At 40.2% G+C, this 24,786-nt stretch overlaps 1 protein-coding gene across 1 annotated transcript in view; it reads left to right on the top strand.

The window, feature by feature from the left end:
* CDKAL1 (CDK5 regulatory subunit associated protein 1 like 1) overlaps positions 1 to 24,786 on the top strand; it is a 737,125-nt gene that overhangs the window by 520,694 nt on the left and 191,645 nt on the right. The window contains exon 11 of the mRNA XM_062185315.1: positions 20,453 to 20,633. Within this exon, the coding sequence (XP_062041299.1) occupies positions 20,453 to 20,633 (181 nt within the window). The remainder of the gene's footprint in view (positions 1 to 20,452; positions 20,634 to 24,786) is intronic.

The raw sequence follows: 24,786 nt of genomic DNA, 5'->3' as shown, positions 1-24,786 counted from the left end.
TGGGCAGCAGCCAGGCACGGCTTCACGACAGCCAGGCACACCACTGCCTTTCCCAGGTAGACGTGCACCCGGTGGGGATCCCAGAAGCCCTGTTGTAAAAGTGACAAGTCCTTGACATCCAAGCTGTGGGGTCTCTTGAAGAGTCAGATTTTCAGGCGTGTCTGGTGTGGACAGGCCCTGGGCCACCTGCTGTCCCTCAGCCACAACAGCCCTCATAGACAGTGACCACTGAGGACTTCGCTGAGGACAGCTAATTCACAACTGGTTTTGGAATGACAGGATTCCTCCCTTTCTTTCTATTTTTTTAAACTTTTATTTAATAAATATAAATTTCCAAAGTACAACTTTTGGATTATAGCTGCTTTTTCCCCCCATAACCTTCTTCTACCCGCAACCATCCCATCTCCCACTCCCTCTCCCATCCCATTCTTCATCATGATTCATTTTCAATTATCTTTATGTACAGAAGATCAACTTAGTATATACTAAGTAAAGATTTCAACAGTTTGCACCCACACAGAAACACAAAATGTAAAGTATTGTTTGAGTACTAGTTTTACCGTTAATTCACATAGTACAACACATGAAGGACAGAGATCCTACATGGGGAGTAGGTGCACCGTGACTCCTGTTGTTGATTTAACAATTGACACTCTTATTTATGACATCAGTAATCACTGAGGCTCTTGTCATGAGCTGCCAAGGCTATGGAAGCCTCTTGAGTTCGCCAGCTCTGATCGTATTTAGACAAGGCCATAGTCAAAGTGGAAGTTCTCTCCTCCCTTCAGAGAAAGGTACCTCCTTTTTTTTTTTTTTTTTTTTTTTTTTTTTTTTTTTTTTTTTTTGACAGGCAGAGTGGACAGTGAGAGAGAGAGAAAGAGAGAAAGGTCTTCCTTTGCCATTGGTTCACCCTCCAATGGCCGCGGCCAGCGCACCGTGCTGATCCAAAGGCAGGAGCCAGGTGCTTCTCCTGGTCTCCCATGGGGTGCAGGGCCCAAGGACTTGGGCCATCCTCCACTGCACTCCCGGGCCATAGCAGAGAGCTGGCCTGGAAGAGGGGCAACCAGGACAGAATACAGTGCCCCAACCAGAACTAGAACCTGGTGTGCTGGTGCCGCAAGGCGGAGGATTAGCCTATTGAACTGCGGCGCCAGCCAGGTACCTCCTTCTTTGATGGCTCGTTCTTTCCATTGGGATCTCACTCACAGAGATCTTTTATTTAGATTTTCTTTTTTTTTTTTTTTTGCCAGAGTGTCTTGGCTTTCCATGCCTGAAATACTCTCATGGGCTCTTCAGCCAGATCCGAATGCCTTAAGGGCTGATTCTGAGGTCAGAGTGCTGTTTAGCACATCTGCCATTCTATGAGTCTGCTGTATATCCTGCTTCTCATGTTGGATCATTCTCTCCTTTTTAATTCTATCAGTTAGTATTAGCAGACACTAGTCTTGTTTATGTGATCCCTTTGAGACTTAATCCTATCATTATGATCAATTATGAACTGAAACTGATCACTTTGACTAGTGAGATGGCATTGGTACATGCCACCTTGATGGGATTGAATTGGAATCCCCTGGCACGTTTCTAACTCTACCATTAGGGGTAAGTCCAAGTGAGCATAGGACTCCTCCCTTTCTAAAATAGATGTGAGCAACCATGACCCAGAATTAAAGTGAAACTCATTTCAACACCCCTGGCTCCATCCTGTACCCCTTTCCCCCCAAATTTTCACAGAGCCTTGCAGATAAACTCAAGTTATTGAACACACAGGTACTGCAGACAGCTTGTATAAAGTGGAATTAAAAAATGAGTTTATTTCAGTTCAAAAGATTTTTGAAGCCCATGTATATAAATAGTCTTCAAAAAAGTCACAGCAAGTATGTATTGTGGGGTGGGGGGTAGGGGAGAAAACTAGGCAGGGATCTCAACGTGTTTTAGAACCAAATAAACATCTTTTAATTCTGTTTTCCCACCAGCTATTTAAAGTTCCTTCTTGGGCCGGCGCCGTGGCTCAACAGGCTAATCCTCCACCTAGCGGCACCGGCACACCGGGTTCTAGTCCCGGTCGGGGCACCAGATTCTGTCCCAGTTGCCCCTCTTCCAAGCCAGCTCTCTGCTATGGCCCGGGAGTGCAGTGGAGGATGGCCCAAGTCCTTGGGCCCTGCACCCCATGGGAGACCAGGAGAAGCACCTGGCTCCTGCCTTCGGATCAGCGCGGTGCGCTGGCCGCAGCGTGCCGCCCACGGCGGCCATTGGAGGGTGAACCAACAGCAAAGGAAAACCTTTCTCTCTCTCTCTCACTGTCCACTCTGCCTGTCAAAAATAAATAAATAAATAAATAAATAAAGTTCCTTCTTGGATAAGGATTGACCCAGTCTGAACATCCCAATTATTCATAGAAATAGACATTTGAAGTGAAATTTCAAAAATATAACATGTCTTTTTTTTTTTAAAGATATTTATTTACTTGAGAGGTAGAGTTACAGACAGTGAGAGGGAGAGAAAAGAGAGAAAGGTCTTCTATCTGCGGGTTCACTCCTGAAATGGCTGCAACGGCCGGAGCTGAGCTCCGATCTGAAGCCAGGAGCCAGGAGCTTCTTCTGGGTCTCTCATGTGGGTGCAGGGGGCCAAGGACTTGGGTCATTTTCTACTGCTTTCCCAGGCCATAGCAGAGAACTGGATTAGAAGAGGCACAGCCTGGACTCGAACCGGAAGCCATTTGGGATGCCAGTGCTGCCAGTGGAGGATTAACTTACTGGGCTATAACATATTTTTAAACTGAGTGTTTGCTTGAGAACCCATATGGTCGCCATAAGCAGTGCAGGTCAGCTTCAGCGCCCCCTTTCTCAGCAGCGGCGGCCCCTGACCTGTCCTCCAAGTTCACGTTTGGAGCCCTGTGCGTCTCCACTTTCCCTTCCTCTGCTCCAGTTAACGTCTAGGACTCTGCAGTGAAGCATTGGCATGGATTCTGGTCAAAACAAGGATTCATCCTGAACAGGTGAATAAAACCTGTTGGTTTATGGAATTCATTTGTTGACCTCATTGGATTTTCTTCCCCCCAGTTCTCCCTAGCACTTACCTTTAATTCAGCCATCTGTGAGGCCCCTGCCTTGCGGCTCCAGAGTGTCAGAACAGGAGTCCCGTCCTACCCTGGTCCACCAGCTACTTGGGGTGGCACAGGAGGCATGAGACAAGGAAGCAGATGTGAGAAGCACCCAGCAGTTCCTAACAAGGAACTCGCCTCAGAGACACGGGCCACCGCGATGAACAGTGGGTACAGACACTGTGGGGTTGCTCAGGGAGGAAGTCATCCCATTTGAATTGGATCAACGAGAAATGGGTGCTGATGAAAGGACGCTTTGGGACTATGTTTTGGAGAGTGTCCTGTGCTCACTGTCCCTCCAGCTTACCCTGGAGTGTCCTGGGAAGTTCTTATCAAAAATCAGTCATGGGCCTGGTGGGTGTTTGGTATTGTTAGCTTTAGGGGCTATGTGATCTCTGTTGCAGCTGTGTCAACTACTCAAGTCTCCTCTGTAGCAAAAGCAGCCATAGATAATATGCAAATGAATGGGTGTGGCTGTGATCCAAAAAAACTTTATTTACAAAAACAGGCAAAGGCTGGACTTGAAACTTGGGATATAGTTTGCCAACCCATGACCAGATCAAGGTGGACTGAATTTTGGGTCAAGACAACAGAAAGTGATTTCAATGAATAAGGAATAAATAAAGTAATATGAATAATTGTGCTGTTTTGATTGAGCAGATTGAATGGTTTCTGTTACATAGCTGTAGCTTCTAGTTTCTGTTGGTCCTCTCTTCTCCACCCACCCCACCCTTCTCCCTGTCTTTCTGTCTCTGGAATTTAATTTGTATCATCCCTCTTCAGAATTATTTATGATGATGCTGTACTGATTTCACTTTAGGATGACATATGACTTGAAATGCAGTGTCTCTGAGTACCATTTCTTGCTGACACCATTTCCATTAAAGGTAATAATTTGGCTAATTTCTTATTAATAATGGACTGGATATTAGAGACAACTGCATTATGACTGTGTGATTTTATGAATTATTCTTCCTGAGGCCTGATGGTGAATCGCCTTCCAATTATGCCTTTCTATTAAAGAATACTGTGATCTGAGTTTGAGTCTCTAAAATTTCAAAAAGTAGGGTTTTTTCTCCAAAGTTTAATTTTAAAAGATTTAAGACACTTGCCCAACTTTGTAGGTTTCGTCCTGTCCTGATATTCGTTTAATTGGTTCTGCTAATGTGAATGCCCTTTCAAATATGAAAAAATAAAGCAAGAGGGAAAAGTTGATTATTTCTGTAATTGGATTTTCTCTTGAATAAAATGATTTCACCCACTTTATCTTTCTGACTTGAGGGATGGGGATGGGGGTGGGGGTCCAGTTTCCTTTCATACTGTAGTCAGGAGCAAACAGAGGAAGGTGTAGTGTGTTCTGAGGTATTGGAACGGTGGACTGGGTTGGGTGGTAATTAATTACTGATGCTGAATGTACTCTGGCCCCTGCTTTCATTCCCAAATCTAAATCTCCACTGTGTGCAAAATAATTCCATCCAGGAAGAATTCTAATTACTTTAGTAATTATCGTCTTATCTCCAAATGGAATTCAGACATTTGCTGCAGTTTATGAATGTTAGAAATGTTTCATTTCCTTTTCACCTTGAATAACAGAAAAATACACATTACTGAATCCGGCTTCATTGAACCTTATAATTCATGTTACCATAGAAACAGAAAAACTCATATAAGAATTGTGTTAACAGTACCATAGATAGTAAATACCTTCACTCCAGCCAGCGGGATCCTAAAATGATTTTAATAACAGATGTGTAAGGATTCTTTGAAATTTAATATGGTCCCTTTTAAATATTGTAACAATCTTATCCAGTGTGCTTACTTTTAATTTTTGAAGCAATATCTTTGCTCTTATATATGGCTTTGTGCTGATTCCAAAATATTTGCTGTGGAATGCAAGCATAATGTTGCAGGATGAAAAACTTACTTAACATCCTTATTTATTTAATTTTCGGTTATCACTGATGATTCACTTGATTTTTTTGCTTGAAGCTAAACTGTATATTTTGGATTCATACCAGGTTTAGAGATGTAATGGATGGCAATAAATTCTTTGGTGTCATCTCAGCAGGTTCCCCACACCCTTTTTTCTTTCTTTCTTTCTTTTTTTTTTAAGCTTATTTGACAGCCAGTTTGCTTTCTGAGTTTCAGAAACAATTTTCCCATACACTTGATCAATTATATTTAATAGAGTTTTTTTTTTTGCCACTTCATCCATATATTTCTTCCTTGTGCCATACAGATTGCTTTTTCTACTTCATAAAACTGTAGCAAATTTAAACAAAATGACCCATACAGATTTTTTTAGCCTATGAAAGTAGTTTTATTGCTTTCAAAGACAGGGAATAATTTAAAGACTAATTGCTACTAAATGTTTTTCAGAAAGAAGCCTTGAGAGACTGCCTTTAATTATAAATATCATGTATGATGAGTAAGTTAATTGTATGCTATCCTCTAGATTTTGCCCAACATTTGAGAACAGTTTCTTCTAACAAGTACATTTAAATTTCTCTGGATGAGACAGAAGCTTTATAGGTGTTCTTCTGTGGAAAAATGACACCTATTCTTATCTAGAAATATATTTATATTCTCATTCTGTTCAGTTTCCAATTGAGGCTTTTTTTGTTTTTTAAAAAAGTAAACCTACCTTTTCATTATCAATGTCCAATTTATTACTTTACCCTAACAGAATGTATGGGTGTGTAAATGTAGTCTCATTAAATCTGAACACTGGTGAATTTGATGATCTTGATTATGGTCCTGTCAGGAAGAAAAATTATATTTCTCTCTCTCTCTCTCTCTCTCCCTCCCTCCCTCCCTCCCCCCCCCCCCCCCCCAAGATTGATTGATTTATTTGTGAAAGAGTGAGACAGAGAGAGATCAACCTTCCCTCCACTGGTTTACTTCTCTCCAACTGGGCTGGGCCAAAGTAAAGCCAGGGCCAAGAACTCCATCTGGGCCTGCTGTGTGGGTGGAAGATACCCAGTACTTGGGCCACTGTCCACTGCCTTCCCAGGTGCCTTAGGAGCTGGGTTTGCAGCAGAGTAGCCAGGACTGCACATGGCACCCTGGTGTGGGATACAGGTGTCAAGCAGTGGCTTCACTAGCTCTGCCACAACGCCCACCCCATGCTAGTATTTCTAACAGAAGATGTTTCAAATAGGGAACTGGTTGCATAGATGTTAGAAGACTGTTGAACTGAAGGAGCAAACTGGAAGAGGGTAACTTACCAGACACGTGGTGCCTGGACTGCAGAGTCTCAACTTCAGAATCTAGAAGGAAGCTGTACCTTTTGGACTCCTAGCTCCAGTATTACAGTGCAGAATGTTTGAGTTGTGAGACTCCCAGGCAAGGGATAACACCAGTTTTCATTACCTCCAAATACTATAATAGTTGACAAAATGGAGACATTTTTATTAGTGACTTCTATTAAGGTAAGTCATATGAAATTGATAACTATCCTTTTTTTTTTTTTATTTACTCCGCTGCCCAAAACAGTACCATATGCCTCAACTTACAGATTCAACAAAATAGTACTGCAAAGATGATTATTTCAACTTAGATGTACCTTTCTTTCTCTGTTAAAATGTGTATATATATATATATGATATATATATGTATGTGTGCACACTCATAAACAGGCTGTGTTAGTTCAAATGTTACCTGTAATCTAATTTTCTTAATATTTTTATTAAAATAGTATCCAAAATATCCACAGAAATATATATTAATATTATTTTATTAATCTTATTTGGGTCACAGAAGCCATTAAGAAGCAGGAAGTCACAATCGCCACTTCCCTCAGGAAAAATTCAAATACAGTTTTGCGTGCACCATCAGGGGCCTCAGACACCAGGTGGATAAACCTTCGAGTGACATAAAAATGGTGGGGGAGGCAGTGTTGGCAAGGGATTTGATTTACTTGCCATTCCTTTCATCTTTATTCATCGTGAGCTTGCCTGTCTGAAATGTCAGTGTACATCCACACCACCTGCTCATGAGTTTGCAGTAGGAGTGGGGTCCTAGGCAGTTAGGCAGTGATTGCAACAGTTAGAGGGCAGATGAGTGGATGGAGGGACAGACGGATGGACAATTACTCATTTGAACACACACACTTTACCCAAGACAAAGTTGTGTACAAAATTGCCGCTTAAGCCAATTTCTTTCCTTTTTTTTTTTATGATTTATTGATTGATCTATGTATCTGAAAGAACTACAGAGAGAGAGGGAGAGAGACCCTCCATCCATCCACTGGTTCACTCCCCAGATGGCTGCAACAGCTGGCACTAGGCCAGACTGGAGGAGCCAGGAGCTTCATCTACATCTCCCACTTGGGTGACAAGGACCCAAACACTTGGGCCATCCTACGCTGCTTTTCCCAGAAGTTTTCCCAGAAGTGGAGCAGCCAGGACTCAAACCAGTGCCTACATGGGATGCCAACATTGCAGGTGTCAGTTTAACCCACTACACCACAGTACTGGCCTCTGGCCAATTACTTTATAAGAAAAAACTTGTCTGAGCTTAGATCATTTTTAGTTTTCAGCTGGCATTGACTGGCTTTTATTTGTGCACTGGCTTTTAACATAATAAACTTCCAGAAACAAACTTAAGGCTGACATGAGATTTTAAGACTTTTTTTTTTTTTCAGGTTATACCACAGCCAGAATATTTTCCAGGTCTAAAAAATTTTACAATTTCATAATCTTTAGACATAAACCAGCTTGCCAAATGTCAGTGTCTTCCAATCTCAGTTAATATGGTTTGTGATAAAGACAAGCATGCTGGTCACGTTGGAGAAAATGTCTTTATTTAAGGGTGTTTTATATGCTGCTTACACTCCTCCCGTGGTTTTCTGAGACTTACCTGTAGCACCAGAGAGCAGAGAAGAGGTGAGCAGAAGGAGCCCTGGATGTGGTGGAACGATGAGTCCCAGGTTCAGGGCGGCCGGTGCAGGTTTGGTCCTCACTTCTGTCAGTCTCTGAAAGAATGCAAAAGCAAACTGGCACCTGCTGGACCCCTGCTGTGTGCCAGCTGCTGGTCCAAATGCTTTTCCTTCACCTCTCCACTTGTTTTTCACAACGATGCAGGCAGAGATGTGCCCTTAGCCCCATTTTGGAGAAGGGCCTAAGGTCCTGCTGAGTAAGAAAACTTGAAAGGAGGAGGCTCATAACTGTGGGCCCAGAGCTGTCTGCCCTTCGACTGTGATTCCTTTCTGCCGACACTCCTGCTGCTGCTTCCCCTGAACTATCTGCAAAGAGGAATAATTAGGGGCTGGCGTAATGTCACAGAAGGTTACGCTGCCACTTGCGATGCCAGCATCCCATAGTGGAGTGTGGCCAACAGAAAATGGCCCAAGTAGTTGAACTCTTGCCGCCCTCGTGGGAGATCTGGATGGAGTTCTGGGGCTCCTGGCTTCAGCCTAGGCCAGTCCTGACTGTTGCAGGCATCTGAGGAGTGAACCAGCAGAAGGAAGATCTCTTTCTTCTTCTGTGTCATTCTGCCTTTCAAATAAATTAATTCATCTTTAAAAAAAAAAAAGAGGAATAATTACATCTACTCATTTCTTGATGAGTGATGATATCACAAAAACCAAAAGTAAAATGGGGCTGGTGTTGGGGCATAGTGTATTAAGCCACTGCCTGTGCCAGTAACCCATATGGTCATCGGTTTGAGTCCCAGCTGCTTCACTTCTGATCTAGCCTCCTGCTGATGCACCTGGGAAAGCAGCAAAAGACAGCACAAGTGCTTGGGCCCCTGCAACGATGTGGGAGACCCCGATGGAGGTCCTGGTTCCTGGTTTTGGCCTGGTCTCTCTATACAGAGCAAGCTGCAGAAAGAGCATGGGTAGGGTTGGAAGGTTTGAGTTCATGCTATCAGCCAGAGCTTGGTGACCTTTCATCACTCTCTTAACCTCAACAGACCACAGTTCATTCTCTGTAAAATTCAACTTCAAAAATATTGTAGTAAACTGTAGCTATACAGATACTGAAAATAAGATTTGTTTTCTCTGTGCTCCTGAGCAGCCAGGACTCCCAGAGCACCAAGGCTAGCAGCCCAGCAGCAACCTGAGTCACAGATAAGGCTGTGGTGGGTGGCTAGGAAGAGGTCAGATCCTTCCTTTATCATGCACTGGCTCTGCGGCTAAGAGTGTTCACTCTCCCACTCTTTCTCCATTCTGCAGAGACTGAAATAGAAGCTACCTTACAGACCGGTTTATACAAGGGGATTAAACAAGGTATACATTGTTAACATACTGCTTGGCACTTAGTGTTACATAATCAGTGGCAGTTATTATCATCCCTCTGGCAAGGATACAATAGTAGTAGCTAATACATATGGAGCGCTGTGTGGCAGGCTCTATTCTGAACAACTGGTACACCTGTGAACTCATCACTCTTACCTGTGAGTACTCTGACCATTCTCATTTTACGTAAAAGGACAGAAAGCATCCTCTGACTTGCCCCAAGAGCGTGCAGCTGGTTAGTAGAGGAAACTCTTGGTTATGTAAGGACAGGTTCTTCTGCGGAATACTCCCTGTTGACAGATGGGGGAGGAACTCCCAGAGCTCATTCGTCCTTCTTTGTCTCAGAGGCTCATGCTGGCTCGGCCACCCTTATCTAAACGTTCCCCTGCTGTTTCTGTTTTCAGCCTAGGTCATTTAGGAACTTTTTTTCATCTGATCATGAGAATAAATTGTAAACTGCTGAAAAATTTCTCAAGTTTCCTTGAAAAGGTTGAGTTATTTCTCCTTGATCTTCCTCTTTCAGTTTACGTAGAACGATTCCTTGTTGGCATGGATGATTCTTGGAGCAGAGGTCCAAGTTTTGCTTTTTCAGGTCTTTCATGATTTCATGCTCTGAATGTAATTCTTTTCAACCTTGGGCTTGCCTTTTGCCCCTCTTTGCCCCATTTGGTTTTTTGACTCCACCCTGTCAAAAGTGCAGCTATTAAGACTTTCCAGGGGCCAGCATTGTGGCACAAGGTGCTGGTTCATGTCCCAGCTGTTCTACTTCCCATTTAGCTCCTTGCTGATGTGCCTGGGAAGGCAGCAGAGGATGGCCTGAGTGCTTGGACCCTTGTCACCCATGTGGGAGACATGGCCAAAGCTCTAGGCTTCAGCCTGGTTGGGCCAGACCAGTGCCAGCCATTTGGGAAGTGAACCAGCAGATGGAAGATCTCTCTTTCTCTCTCTGTCTATACTTTTTTCTCTCTAACTCTGCCTTTCAAATAAAATAAAGAAATCTTAAAAAAAAAAAAAAAGACTCCCTAAAAGAATATGTTATGGAGGATTCTTACTGTCTTCAGAAAGTTTTTTTTCTTCACTCCTGGCAAATTTATTATTTATTATGGGTATAATTTTAAGTAGCATGCCAGGTATAAGCTTTTTGGTAAATGTTTAGAGCCATGCCATCACAGCTCAGGTTTAGAATGCCTTTATCACCTCAGAAAGCTTCTTTATGTCTGTCTGCAGTCAATCCCTGCTCCCAGCCCCAACCCTAGCCCCAGCCCACCCTGATCCTCTTTTTGAATCTTCTAGAAGGTTTTGCTTCTTGAAATTTCATGTAAATTGAAGCATACAATAAGTAATTCTGTGTGTCTTCTTCTTTGAAGCATGTTTTGAGATTTGCTGTGTTGGTTTCTGTGTCAGTGGTTGGTTCTTTCTCATTTGTAAGTAAATTTCCATCATAGGGATGCACCCTGTGTTATTTATCCTTCTGTAGTTAGTTGGTAGACACTTGGACTCTTCCAGCGTGGGGCTGTTAAGAAGAGTGCTATGTGAACATCCAGGTACAGGTCTTTGTGTGAATTTCTGTTTTCATTTTCCTTGTATAGATAGTGAGGAGTAGAATTGCTGGGTCACTGCAGGCATATGCTGGACTGATTTTAAGAAACTGTACCCAACTGTTTTCCAAAGTGACTGCGCCATGGTTTCAGTTTCTCTGCAGGTATCCCAACATTTGCTTGTCATCTTTCCAGGAACATCCATTCTACTGGATATGTGGCATCTTCTGTGGTTTTAACTTGGATTTGCCAAGCTACTAGTGGTGTTGAACAGTTTTTTAATATTCTTATAGCTAACCATGTATCTTCTTTAGATAAAGTGTTAGTTAAAATCTTTTAGCCATTGTGTATTCTGTTGTTGTTGTTGTTTTAATTAGTAAATCGAAAGAGTTTTTTTATATGGGATGGGTGTTACAGTGCATAGGTTAAACTGCCATGTGGGATGCCTGCATCCCATATCAGAGTACCTGGGATGGAGTTCCTCCTCTCCTTCCCATCCAACTTCCTGCTAATGGAAGACAGCAGAAGATGATTCAAGTTCTTGGGTCTCTCTCACTGAAATGTGGGAGATCCAACTGGAGTTTTGACTCCTGGCTTCCACTTCTCCGAGCCCTGGCTCTGTTTGTGAGCCTTTGGGGACTGAACCAGCTGATGAAAGATCTCTCTGTCTCTGTGTCATTCTGTGATTCTGCCTTTCAAAAAAGTAAAAATAAACAAGCACTTAAGAAAGGATTAAAAGGAAAAAAAGAATTCTTGATATGTTTTGGAAATTTTTTTATCAGGTAATGGTTTGCAAATTTTTTCCCCCAATCTATGATTTTTTAAAATGTTGTTAATAGTATCTTTTAACTAAGTTTAGTTTATTAATTTATCTAGTTTTTCCTGTTCTGAATTGTGGTTTTAATGTTGCTGTTATAGCTAAGAAATCTTTGCCTAAGCTGAAGCTACACAGATTTTCTTCCGTATTCTTTTCTAGATGTTTAATAATTCTAGCTTTTACAGTTAGGTCTGTGGTGCATATTGATTTTTTTTTTTTTTGGTATAATGTAAGGTAAAGGCCAAATGAGTTTTTTTGTATATGGTATCCAGTTGTTATGGCAACATGTATTAAAAACACTTTGTCTCCTGCCCTCACTCAATTGGCTTGACAATTTTGTTGAAAACTAATTAACCATAAATGTATGAATTTATTTTTGGACTATCTATGTTATTTGATTCATCTGCCCTTATCCTGATATCACACTATATTATTATACCTTTTTTACTGTCTTTATTTTTTTTAATTCATTTATTTTTTTGAAAGAGTGACAGAGATAGAACAAAGAATCTTCTGTCTGCTGGATTACCTCCCAAATGGTTGTAAAAGCCAAGTCTGGGCCAGGCTGAAGCCAAGTGCCAGGAACTCCATTCTGGTCTCTCTTATGGTGGGCAGGGGCCCAAGCATTTGGGCCATCTTCTGCCTTCCCAGGCACAACAGCAAGAAGCTGGATCAGAAGTGGAGCAGACAGGACTTGAACTGGTGCTCCAGTGTGGAATGCTGGTGTGATGAGCAATGGCTTAACCTGCAGCACCACAGCATAACCACATACCAATTTTGTAAATCAGGTTTTCCATTCCACCAAATTTTTTCTTGTTTGAAATTGCTTTTGCTATTCTAAATCCATACAGATTTTAGGGTCACTTTGTCAATTTCTGCAGGAAAACATGCTGACATTTTGGTAGCAGCTACATTAACCTCATATATCAGTTTGGAGAGGCTTTCCATCTTAATAATGTTAAATCTTCTAATACATGAATATGATGTATTTTTCCATTTATTTTTTCATTTATTTTTATGTAGGTTTTAATATTTTTTCTTTATTTTTTCTTGGTAAGTTTTAGGAAATTTTCCCTAATTTCTTTCAGTTTTTAATATTTAATTTTTTTCTTTCTCAAATTCATTCCTAAGTATTTTATGCTATTATGAATGACACCATACTCTTGATTTCATTTTCAGAGTGTTCCTTATTAATATATAAATATAGAGATGGTTTTTATGTGTTGGATCCTGTACCTCGTAGCTTTGTTTAACTTATTTATTCTACTAGGTTCGTTGAACTTTCTTAAATTTTCTATATATGAGATCATGTCACCTGCAGGGGGAAAAAAAGTTTACCTTTTCCTTTGCAACATATATGCCTTTAATTTCAATCCCTTATTCTTCTAACCTGGCTAGAACCTACAGTTATATGTTGAATTGAAGAACTAAGAGCAGAAATTCTTGCTTTATTACCAACCTTAGTGGAAAAGCATTCAATCTTTCACCTTTAATTATATTAGGTGTTCCTCATTTTCTAAGAGTTGTCTGATGGGTCAACTGAGTTTTTTGCATCTATCAAGATTACCAGGAGGTTTTTGCTTTCTTCTTTTAGCATGGTATGTTATAGTAATTGGTATTTGCATGTCAAACCAACGCTACATTCTTAGGATTAAAAACATGGTCTTGAAATGTAATCCATTTTATTGCATGGTTTGCTGGGTTCAGTTCACCAATATTTTGTTAAGAATTTTTGTCTGCTCATGTCTGGCTACTTCTAATCTCTTCCTCTGGTTTTCATAACAGAATAATGCTGGGCTTGTAAAATGAGTTTCTTTTTCATTTATCCTTGAAATAGTTTCTGTACAATTGATTTTATTCTTTCCTAAGTGTTCACTGTGAACCCATCTAGACCTAGTGGTTTGGTTTGGGTGGCAAGCTTTTAAATTACAAACACAGTTTGTTTTTTCTTTTAAAAGGTGTGACAATATTAAGATTTTCTGTTTTATCTTAGTTGCATTTTCATAATTCAGATTTTTCAAAGAATTTTCCCATTTCACATAAGTGATGAACTTAAATTGGCATAGAATTGTTCCTGATATACTCTAGTGTCCTTTTACTATCAGTTGCATCTGTAGTGTTGTCCCCTCCTTCATTCCTAAAGTTGGCCATTTGTGTATTTGTTTTTTTTAAAAAAAGATTTTATTTAATTCTTTAAGAGGTAAAGTTACAGAGAGAGGGAGAGACAGAAGAGTCTTCCAATCACTGTTTCACTTTCCAAATGGCCACAATGACCAGAGCTGGGCTGATCCAAAGCCAAGAGCCAAGAAGCCAGGAGCTTCTTCTGGGTCTCCCTTGTGGGTGCAAGGGCCCAAGCACTTGGGCCATCTTCCTCAGCTTTCCCAGGCCATAAACAGAGAGCTGGATCAGAAGAGGAGCAGCTGGGTCTCAAACCGGTGCCTATATAGGATGCCAGCGCCTCAGGCAGAGGCTTAACCCACTGCACCACAGCGCCAGCCTCTGTGCATTCTTTTTTCTTCTCAGCCCATCTAGTACTTCAGTATTTGTAGTAATGTTTTTCAAAGATAACTCTTTCGTTGATTTTTCCTTATTGTGTTCCATATCATTCATTCTTCTCTTTTATTATTTCTTTTGTCTTATTTTGGATTTGATTTGCTCTTCTTTGTTAGCCTATTGATGTGGAAGCTTGCCTTATTGGCTTTATGTCTAACATAGGCATTTAAATCTGTTTTCTCTCTAAGCATTGCTTTAGCTGAGTCTTCTGTATTGTAGATGTGTTATGCTCACATTCTCATTTAATTCAGGACACCTTTCTCCCCTGTCTACCTCCTGTTTTTACTTTTATTGTCCTGGAATAACTCCCCATAGGACTAAAAAATCGCTTTTATTTATTTATTTTTTTAAAATGTATTTTGAAAGAGTTAATAGACAGAGAGGGAGAGATGGAGGAGGGAGGAGATCCACTCCCAAATGGTAACAATGGCCAGGGCTGGGCCAGACTGAAGCCAGGAACCAGGAGCTTCTTCCAGTATTTGGGCCATCCTCCTCTGCTTTTCCCAGGCACATTAGTGGGGAGCTGTATCAGAAGTGGAGCAGTGGGGACTTGAACTGGTGCCCAAATGTGATACTGATGTCACAGGTGGTGGCTTAACCTACTATGCCACAGCACTGGCCCCAAAAAATGTTCCTTTTAATAATGTGTTTTGTTTATGCTGCCCAATAATTTGGATGGCCCCACTCCTTCACTGAACACTCCTGTGTTTTTTCTCTTGATTTAAATAAAATTTGTATTAGTTTTACTTTGTTCACAGGTGGAATTTGAAGCTCATAATTTATTGATCTGAGTGTTGAAGCAGAATCACTCTTTTTGTGTGTATGTAGTTTTGCCTGTGAAACACCAAATTTTAAGTGAAAATTTTAAAATGAATTAAAGTATAACATCAAGTAGTATTTCAAATGTCCAAAGTGTGGTGTGTGTGTATTTTTATTCAAGAAAAAGTAATTAAATCTTAAAATACTTGGATGTCTTTGAAATATTAGCTGAGAGAGAGTGCTCTTCCATTCCACCAGTTCACTCCCCAAATGGCCCCAATAGCTGAGGCTGAGCGAGCCGTGAACTCCATCCAGGTCTTCCATGTGGGTGGCAGGGGCTCAAGAACTTGTGTCCTGGTCCACTGCTTTCCCACGCGCAGTAGCAGGAAGCTGGATCTGAAGGGAAGCAGCCCAGATTCCAACCTGTACCCATACAGGATGCCAGTGTGGCAGGCGGCGGCTTAACCTGCTGCATCAAATGCCAGTTCCTCCCCCCACCCTGCTCCAATAGCTTTCTGTAAATTATCATTGGAATCTTTCTTATTCTAATTCCAAGTTAGGTAATAATCCCATTTTCCTGGTAAATAGAGGGTGGAAACCTAATGGGTCAAAGGTTCCCTTTTATTTAAGCTGATTGAATCTTTTCATTTCCATAATTCAGAATTTTCTTTAAAGCTATGAAAACATAAATATGGAAAGATTTTAAAATTTAAGAATATACACCACTTAGAAATTACATATATTACACTCTCTAAGAGATTTGTGGAAATTACCATTTTTTAAAAATACGGTATTTTGAAAATTCATTGCATCTCAAAGACAGCATTTACCTACAGTTAGCATCTTAAATATTTGGATTAATATTCTATGTTATACCCCTTATAATTTCCTCTTAGCCACTTAAATTGTTTGCTATTAATTTAGAATTTGTTCCACTTCAAACTTCTTTGATTTTTCCCATATACTGAGGAGAATTATTTACTAGGCAAATTAACAGTGTAAATGAGATTTTCTTTGGCTCACCTAAGGGGCCAAATTGCTTTCAAGAATGCAAGTGGTACCGTTTGCATACATAAAATTAATGTATAGATGACACTCGTTTAACATGCAAGTACAGTCTCTACTTTAAAAACTAAGTAATCAGATTCTTCTGTGCTTTGAAACCAGACAAACTGCTTTCACTTTGAAATACTGACTTGTGCAAGTCACTAATTCATGATAACCTGACCTCTAACCTATTATCCATCGACCTGTGATCAAATGTTTCCATGCACTGAGCATCCTTTTCTTTAACTTTTATTATGACTTCTTTAAATGCTTGTCTCTTCTTTCTCTCTGTTGACCCTAAGGCCAAAGTAAGCAGGTGTTACACAATACTGAGCTGCACTAGGATGGGGGAAATCAGTAAGGTACTTTCCACTGGGAATACCCCATGATCTGGTGCCAGTGTGTTCCAATTCATAACTTAAGACAATAACCAATTGTCTGTTTCTGCTATATTCCACAGGCAGTTTTCTTTTTCTTTCTTTTTTTTTTTTTTTTTTTTTTTGGACAGGCAGAGTGGATAGTGAGAGAGAGAAAGGTCTTCCTTTTTGCCGTTGGTTCACCCTCCAATGGCCGCGCTGATCCGAAGCCAGGAGCCAGGTGCTTCTCCTGGTCTCCCATGCGGGTGCAGGGCCCAAGCACTTGGGCCATCTTCCACTGCACTCCCGGGCCATAGCAGAGAGCTGGCCTGGAAGAGGGGCAACCGGGATAGAATCCGGCGCCCCAACTGAGACTAGAACCCGGTGTGCCGGCGCCGCAAGGCGGAGGATTAGCCTGTTAAGCCATGGCGCCGGCCCACAGGCAGTTTTCTAAGGTTGATTTTTTTTTTTAAGTTTCCTAGGGTTTGATGGGCTCCTCTTTGTCATCTGTTGTAATCTTTTTCATTTATTTTTAGTTAGGATTTGTTTTGATCGGGAGTACTTCAAGGACAAATGAAAAACTATCTAATTGAAAATTACATAATTTTTCTATTTCCACATGCTTTGTAGTTAGTCTAAAAGTCTTTTTATCTATATCTTACAGTAGCAAGATATGAATTTTATGATTTTTCAAATGGAATTTTAATAATTACCAATAAAGTAGAAATGTGATTATATCAAAATAAAATTATTTTTAAAATTTAAAATATGCTGTTTCATATTTTTCTATATGGATATTGTCATTTTTCATTACAGATTTTTGTTCAAGTTCTTGGAATTTATTATGCCAAAATTAAAATTCAAGCAAATTAGTAGCTAGGAGAGACCAGGAAGAAATGAGAAATTAAGTAGTTTTTTGAAATATTTGGTGTGTTTTTTACATAGACATTAAAGTAGTGTGCAAACAATATGAAAAGCTTTTATGGAGCTGTTTTATTAGGAACTCAGTAATTTGCCTCTTGCCATTGGTACTACTTTGTCTCTGTTATGCTTCAGGTTATCTTACGTGTCTTAATTAGATAAACTTTTATTCATCTGCCTACAACCACATTGAGGTGAAAGGGAAACTGATAGATGTACTTATTATATGAGTTGAAATATTTGAGACTGTTTTTCCTGTTATTCATAGATTCAGAATAATACTGGGTTTTTGAGTACTAGTAATGTCATTCTGTTATTGTTGTACAGTTGCAATACAATGAGGCATTGTCGCAAACTCATGGAGAAACTGAATGACCACAGAGAAATGACTTGCAAGATCTAACACGGGACCTATCCAAAACAAGGGGGCTTATTACCCAATCTCTCTGTGACACAAAGCCCTTAGTGATTTGCTCTTAAATAGAAAAGGGCAGCCAGAATTACTCTTTGTGGGTGGAAACTCTCAACCATGAATTAGTGGTATGAGAGTACAGGAACCTGGGGGAGGTAGACATAATGCAGGGAGCAGCAGAAAAATTGCAGCAAATTTCAATTAGTAAAAGATGTGGCATCTCGAAAACAAGAAGAGAATAGTGTAAAAAGGAAAACTGGAGCATGAGCACTGAGAAATTTAAACTGTAATACTGAATTAAAGTTCTTTAGATAGAAGAGTTGGAAGATTCATGGGTCTTCAAAATGTTCAAGGAAAATGTATATCATGAAATAATTACGGATGGATTTCAAATATTTTTTGCAACAGAATAAATTTATCTTTTAAATCCTTTCTCGGCCGGCGCCATGGCTCACTAGGCTAATCCTCCGCCTGCGGCGCCAGCACTCCAGATTCTAGTCCCGGTTGGGGCACCGGTTCTGTTCTGGTTGCCCCTCTTCCAGTCCAGCTCTCTGCTATGGCGCAGGAGTGCAGTGGAGGATGGCCCAAGTCCTTGGGCCCTGCACCCGCATGGGAGACCAGGAGAAGCACCTGGCTCCTGGCTTTGGATTGGCGGAACACGCTGGCCGTAGCGGCCATTTGGGGAGTGAACCAACGGAAGGAAGACCTTTCTCTCTGTCTCTCTCTCTCACTGTCTAACTCTGCCTGTCAAAAAAAAAAAAAAAATCCTTTCTCTGTGATTTTTTTTTAAATGCCCTCATATACTCTAGTAAATTTTCTAAGAAATAGAACAAAAGGGCAAATTTGGAAAATAAGAGAGAAAATGCTTAGAAGATCAATCCAGTAGTTTTAATATTTAGAGGAAAAGAGTCTCCAAAAGAGAAAAATTGTTAAAGAAGCAATGTGGCGGGTAAAGTCACTGCCTGTAGTGCTGGCGCTGGGTGCCGGTTCGAGGCCTGGCTTCTCTACTTCCAATCCAGCTCTCTGCTATAGTCTGGGAAAGCGGCAGAAGATGGCCCAACTCCTTGGGCCCCTGCACCCATGTAGACCCAGAAGAAACTTCTGGCTCCTGGCTTCAGATCTGTACATCTCCGGCCTTTGTGACCAGATGGAAGATATCTTTCTCTCTCTCTCTCTCTCTCTCTCTCTCTCCCTCTTTCTTTATCTCTCTCTCTCTTTGCCTGTGTTTACCTCTCTGTAACTCTGCCTTTCAAATAGATAAGTAAATCTTAAAAAAAAAAAAAAAAGCAGCAGCAATACAAGAAAAGTCCCTGGATTATACCTTATACAAAAATTTAATTTTTAAAAAATTTTTTTCCTTATACAAAAATTTAAAGATCCAATCCAAGTTATTTATAATATATTTTATTTATCATTTATAATAGTAAATTTTATTTATTATTTATAAGTAATAAATTTTATTTATTAAATATAATATTCATGAATTTTAAAAGCATCAAGAGTAAAATTTTTAAAATTTTATTTATTTGTTTATTTAATTTCATTTACGTTATTATGAGTTTCATTTATTCCATATATACAGACTTAGGAACATAGTGGTACATCCCAGCCTGCCCTAATCTCAAGAGTGCTGGGGGCAAATCTAATAAAGCATGCTACATTGCCAGCTTTTAAAAAAATGCAAAATTCTAATAATATTTTTCCACTTGGAATGTACTGTGTAACTGTACTATCAACAGTTTGGGTAGATTCAGACACTTGCAGATTTGCTAAGAGTAGTAGCAACATATCCCTGGCTTAATCAAGAACTCACAAGAAGGGATTGAAAGAAAGAACACCAAGACAGCAACATCCAAGGATAACAGCCAGTTAATAATAAAAGCAACACATACTCAAAGTAGAAATGTCATTTCCAGGGAAAACAAAGAATTGATGAATTATATAGTACATTTGGGTTTAAAAATTAGTGCTTCTTCAAAGATTGCTTGTTTGAAAGACAGTGACAGAGAGAGCCAGAGAGATCTGTCAGCTGATTCACTCCCCAAATGGCCACAACTCAGTGGCAGGAACTCAGTGCCTAACCCAACATCTGCAGCTTCCCTAACGGCAGCCCAGCTGGCTGCATCACAGTGCTGGCCCCTAGTTTTGGTTTTGGTTTTTTGATAGGTCTGATAGGAACTTCTGAAAAACACTAACATAGGTACATAGAGTATGGAGCAAATATTTTTAAGAAGGGCAATTGTTAACTCTAGGAAAAATTATACATTATGGGAAAATGTAACTTGATGGTATACCAGTTGGCGCTGCAACAAACCATGTCTATAGTAATACCAATGGAAATGTTAATTAAACTGGCAAGTGTGCAGTGAACATGTTGAGTATTGAGGAAGGACAGATTAGTTTAAGAGCTATATCTTCATTTCACATAATAGATATTGCCTAAAAATCAGTAAATCCATAAATAGCAAAATAACCATCTACTTTAAAATATAGAGGAAAGAACAAAGAAACATATAAAACAGTTTAAAAAGTATGTTACTGAGGATGACATGAGGTCACTGTATTTCATTATAAGCTTTTAGTATTTAGGGCTTTTAAGGACAATCTGCAAGAGTCTTTCTTTAAAAATGGTATTGAATATGCCAGGGAAATAGCATAATTATGACTTGTATTCACCTTTTTACATTTTTGTCTTGTTATTTTTCTAGAGTTCCTGGAATAACTATTGCCACAGATATTATCTGTGGTTTTCCTGGAGAAACAGATCAGGATTTTCAAGAAACAGTGAAACTTGTTGAAGAGTACAAATTTCCAAGCCTCTTTATTAACCAGTTTTACCCAAGACCAGGAACCCCTGCTGCAAAAATGGAGCAGGTTCCAGCACACATGGTAAGATATTTTCTTGTAAGGTATTATTTTTTGCCAATAGCTCTAAAATTGCATTTGTATTGCTCACATTAGCACAGCTTTCTCATGGCATAACCCTTAACTTACAAAGTACAGGGAGATTTCCAAGTGGTGTCAAGAGCTAGGGTGACCTTGGAGAAGTTAAATGACCTTAAGCTACTAAAATACTACCTTTTTCTTCTTTTGAAGGGTGAGGCTCAGATGGCATTGGGGAAAAAGGTTAAATACTATCTAGTATTTACCTGTGTGTATGCGGACACTTCAAAAAGTTCTTGGAAAGTGGAATTAAAGGATAAGTTTGTTTTGGTGCAAAAAAAAAATTAAATCCATGCATATGTATTAGAATAAAATGACTCAAAATAAATGTGAGAAGCTGGTGTGGCACAGCAGGTTAAACCACTGCTTCTGATGCCAGCATCCCATGTCAAGGTGCTGGTTCGAACCCCAGCTGCTCTGCTTCCAATCCAGCTTCCTGCTAATGGGCCTGGGAGGGTATCAGATGATGACTCAAGTACTTGGGACCCTGTTACCCTTGTGGAAGAACCAGATGGAGTTCCTGGCTCCTGACTGACCTGACCTGACCTAGACACGGCCATTGTGTCATTTGGGAAGTGGACCAATGAATGGAAGGTTCTCTCTGTCTTGGTCTCTGTCTTTGTCTCTCTATCTCTCTGCCTTTCAGATAAATGAGTACAAATCTTTTTAAAAAAAAAAAAAAGGCAGGAAGTAGGAGACGGAGGGAGCGTTAACAGTGCCACAAAGTCCCTGTGATACCATTAATGGATTTCTGCCCTCTCCTATTCCCCAAAGGGAATAGCTATCCCTGCTGCTGACACTAAGTATCCATTTTCCCTGTTTTAAACTTTGACAGAATTGGAAGAATTTACCCGTGTTTGTTGTTATTGTTGTTTTCCTCAGTGCTATGTTAGTGAAACTAGCCTGTATTTTTCATGGTATCGCATTTGCTATTTTCATTGGTATGTAGGATTGTATATGTGCATGTATCACAGTTTCGTCCATTCTGCCATTTAAAAGGAATTGGGTATTTTCAGCGTCCCAATATTAGTATCGCAACTAATCAGCTTTTTGTCTTCTGTGCTGCTCACGTGTAGACATTTCTGCCAGGAGGTTAATTGCTGGGTCATAGAAATTTGTATTGAACTGCTTCACTAGATACTGCCAAATAGTTTTTTCAAATAGTTGAATAAATTTGCAGTTGCAGTGTATCAACATACTAGTCACTCCATATCCTCACCAACACTTACCAGTATCGTGTCTTTAATGGTAGCTCTTCTGATGGATAGGCAATGTATCTTAACTGTGATTTTTTTATTTCCCTGCCAACTAATGACGCTGAGTACAACAGTATGTGTGTATTGGCCATTTGAATATCCTTTTTCAGGAAGTGCCTGTTCAGATCACTCACCCATTTACCTATTGGCTTGCCAGTTTGACTTATTCTCCACTCCCCTGATGATTAGGGGTTACTTAAGTATTTTGGGTACAAACCTTTTTTGTAGGTCATAGTAATTCTCACATTCTGTAACCTATCTCCTCATTCTTATCATGGTACCTTTTGAAGAATATGCTTAATTTTAATATGATAGAACTTACTAGTACTTTCCTTGTGGTTAGTGGTTTCTGTGTCCTGTTTAACTTTCCCACACCAGCATGAAGATGCCCCTCAATGTACTGTTATAGAAATCTTATCGTTTTCCCTTTTACCTCTAGAGCTATGGTAATGCTGCAGTTTATTTAAGGTATGGGGTGTGTTTGGATTGGGTTGGAGGGAGATTAAGATTGGTTAATTGGTTTTCCATGAAGATATCCATTTAAGTCAATTCCATTTATTCAAACTCTCATTCTTGGGGCCCATCTGCACTGTGGCACAGTGGATTAAACCACTGTTTGTAACTTCAGCAACCCATATCAGATGCTGGTTCAGGTCCTGACTACTCCATTTCCAATCCAGCTCTCTGCTAATGAGCCTGGGAAGTGATAGGAGATGGCCCTAGTGCTTGGGCCCTGCCACCCTTGTGGGAGACCCTTATGGAGCTCCTAACTTTAACCTGGCCCAGGACAAAGTTGGGCCCACTGTGGCCATTTTGAGAGTCAACCAGTGGATGGGAAATCTTTCTCTGTCTGTCCCTCTCTTTCTGTCACTTTGCCTTTTAAATACATATGTACATACGTACATACATACATACGTACATACATACATTCGTACATACATGCATCTTTTTAAAAACTTGTTCTTTGCTTACTGCTCTGCCTGGTCATCCTATTCAAATCCTATAGAGATCAAGTGTAAAATAGATGTGCACTTAGCTGTTGATACTGGCAGCATAAACATTTCAACTTTTTTTCTTGAAAATCTTGCTAACTATTCTTGTTCTTGTGCTCTTGCAAATATGTAGTTTTAGCAAAAATCTCGCTGGAATTTTCATTAAAGTGTGATAGTGACTTAATTGATCATTTGGATGGAAGCTGACATCATGACAGTATCAAGTTTTCTGTCCTTGAATGAAATAGCATTTGTTTATTTTGATTTTCTCTGACTTCTGTCAGTAATGCTTTGTAGTTTTCTCTATGCGCGCCTTACACATCATTTATTAGATTTATTCCTACATGTGTGTTCTCTTTGATACTGTTGAAATTTTTGGTTTTCATTTTTAGTTGCTCTTTAGATTTAAATATATTGAATATTTACTTCTTTTATTTATAATGCTAATAGTTTTTTTTTTTTTCAGATTTCCTATGTATACAGATTTTTTTTGTTTTGTTTTGTTTTGAGGCAGAGTTAGACAGAGAGAGAGAGAGAGACAGAGAGAAAGGACTTCCTTTTTTCCATTGGTTCACCCCTAAATGGCCGCTATGGCTGGCACACCGCGCCGATCCGAAGCCAGGAGCCAGCTACTTCCTCCTGGTCTCCCATGTGGGTACAGGGCCCAAGGACCTGGGCCATCCTCCACTACCTTCCTGGGACACAGCAGAGAGCTGGACTGGAAGAGGAGCAACCAGGATGGAATCCGGCGCCCCAACTGGGACTAGAACCCGAGGTGCTGGTGCTGCAGGCGGAGGATTAGCCTAGTGAGCCGCGGTGCCAGCCAACATACACAGTTTTGTCATCTAATAGTTACAGTTTTATTTTCTCCTTCCCAATCCTTGTAACTGTTATTTCTTTTTTCTTTCTTTCTTTCTTTCTTTCTTTCTTTTTTTTTTTTTTTTTTTTTTGTCTGGCTTGAATGCTCAGAGCACCACTGAATAGAATTGGGCATCTTTGCCTCCCCACCTTTGACCTTCCATTTATTCTTATTCTGTGAAATCCGTCTTTGGAATTTCTCATTTTTGTTCATTGTTTTTTTACTTCTAGAATTATGATTTGATTCTTTTTCATAGATTCCATTATTCTAGTTAAAATTCTCCATATTCTCCTTTCTATTTTTGAGCATATTACTCTGTTCTCTTAACATTCTAATTTCTCCAGTATCTGAATCTAGTTCCTAATTGGCTTCTTTCATTGTGGTTTGTTTGTTCTTTGTTTTTTGTTTTTGTGTCTGGTCTATTGTTATCTCTCTCCATGTCCCTGGTAATTTTTCACTGAGTGATGACCATTGCTTATCAGGTAAAACAAAGTAACCCTGTAGATTCCACAGCACAGGGAGGGCCCTAAGGTAAGTACTGACTATTTTACCCTGTCTTGGGTTGAGTTCTGAAATGGTTTCTCCGTCTTTCTGACATTGGTTTATTTCTCCGTTGGCCATATTCTGTGTGTTGGCAAGTGGTGAACAACTGCCTCTCTGAGGAAAGGGTCCTGACGTGTAGCGTTGCCAGTTCCCTTGATGCAAACACGTGCACTGTTGCCAGTTTCAAACCCCCAGTGCCACACCCCTGGACATAGAATTGGCTTGAGCTGCTCCGAGCTGTGTCTAACATGCCACCAGGTGTAGTTCTTCTGGGTCCCAACTGGCACTGTGAGGTGTTTCCATGGCCTTTTCTTCATGGCAGGTCTTCAGCCCCTTCCTGCTCATCCGCCCTGGCTCTGGACAATGCAGAGGGGTTCGGCATAGGCTTTCCATTCCTCTCTCTCTCTCATGCTTCTAAACTAAGAAATATCTATTTATATATACATACA

Source organism: Lepus europaeus, chromosome 3, assembly GCF_033115175.1.
Source record: "Lepus europaeus isolate LE1 chromosome 3, mLepTim1.pri, whole genome shotgun sequence".
Lineage (NCBI taxonomy): Eukaryota > Metazoa > Chordata > Mammalia > Lagomorpha > Leporidae > Lepus > Lepus europaeus.
Note: the sequence above shows the minus strand (reverse complement) of the source record. Positions and strands in the feature narration are given on the sequence as shown.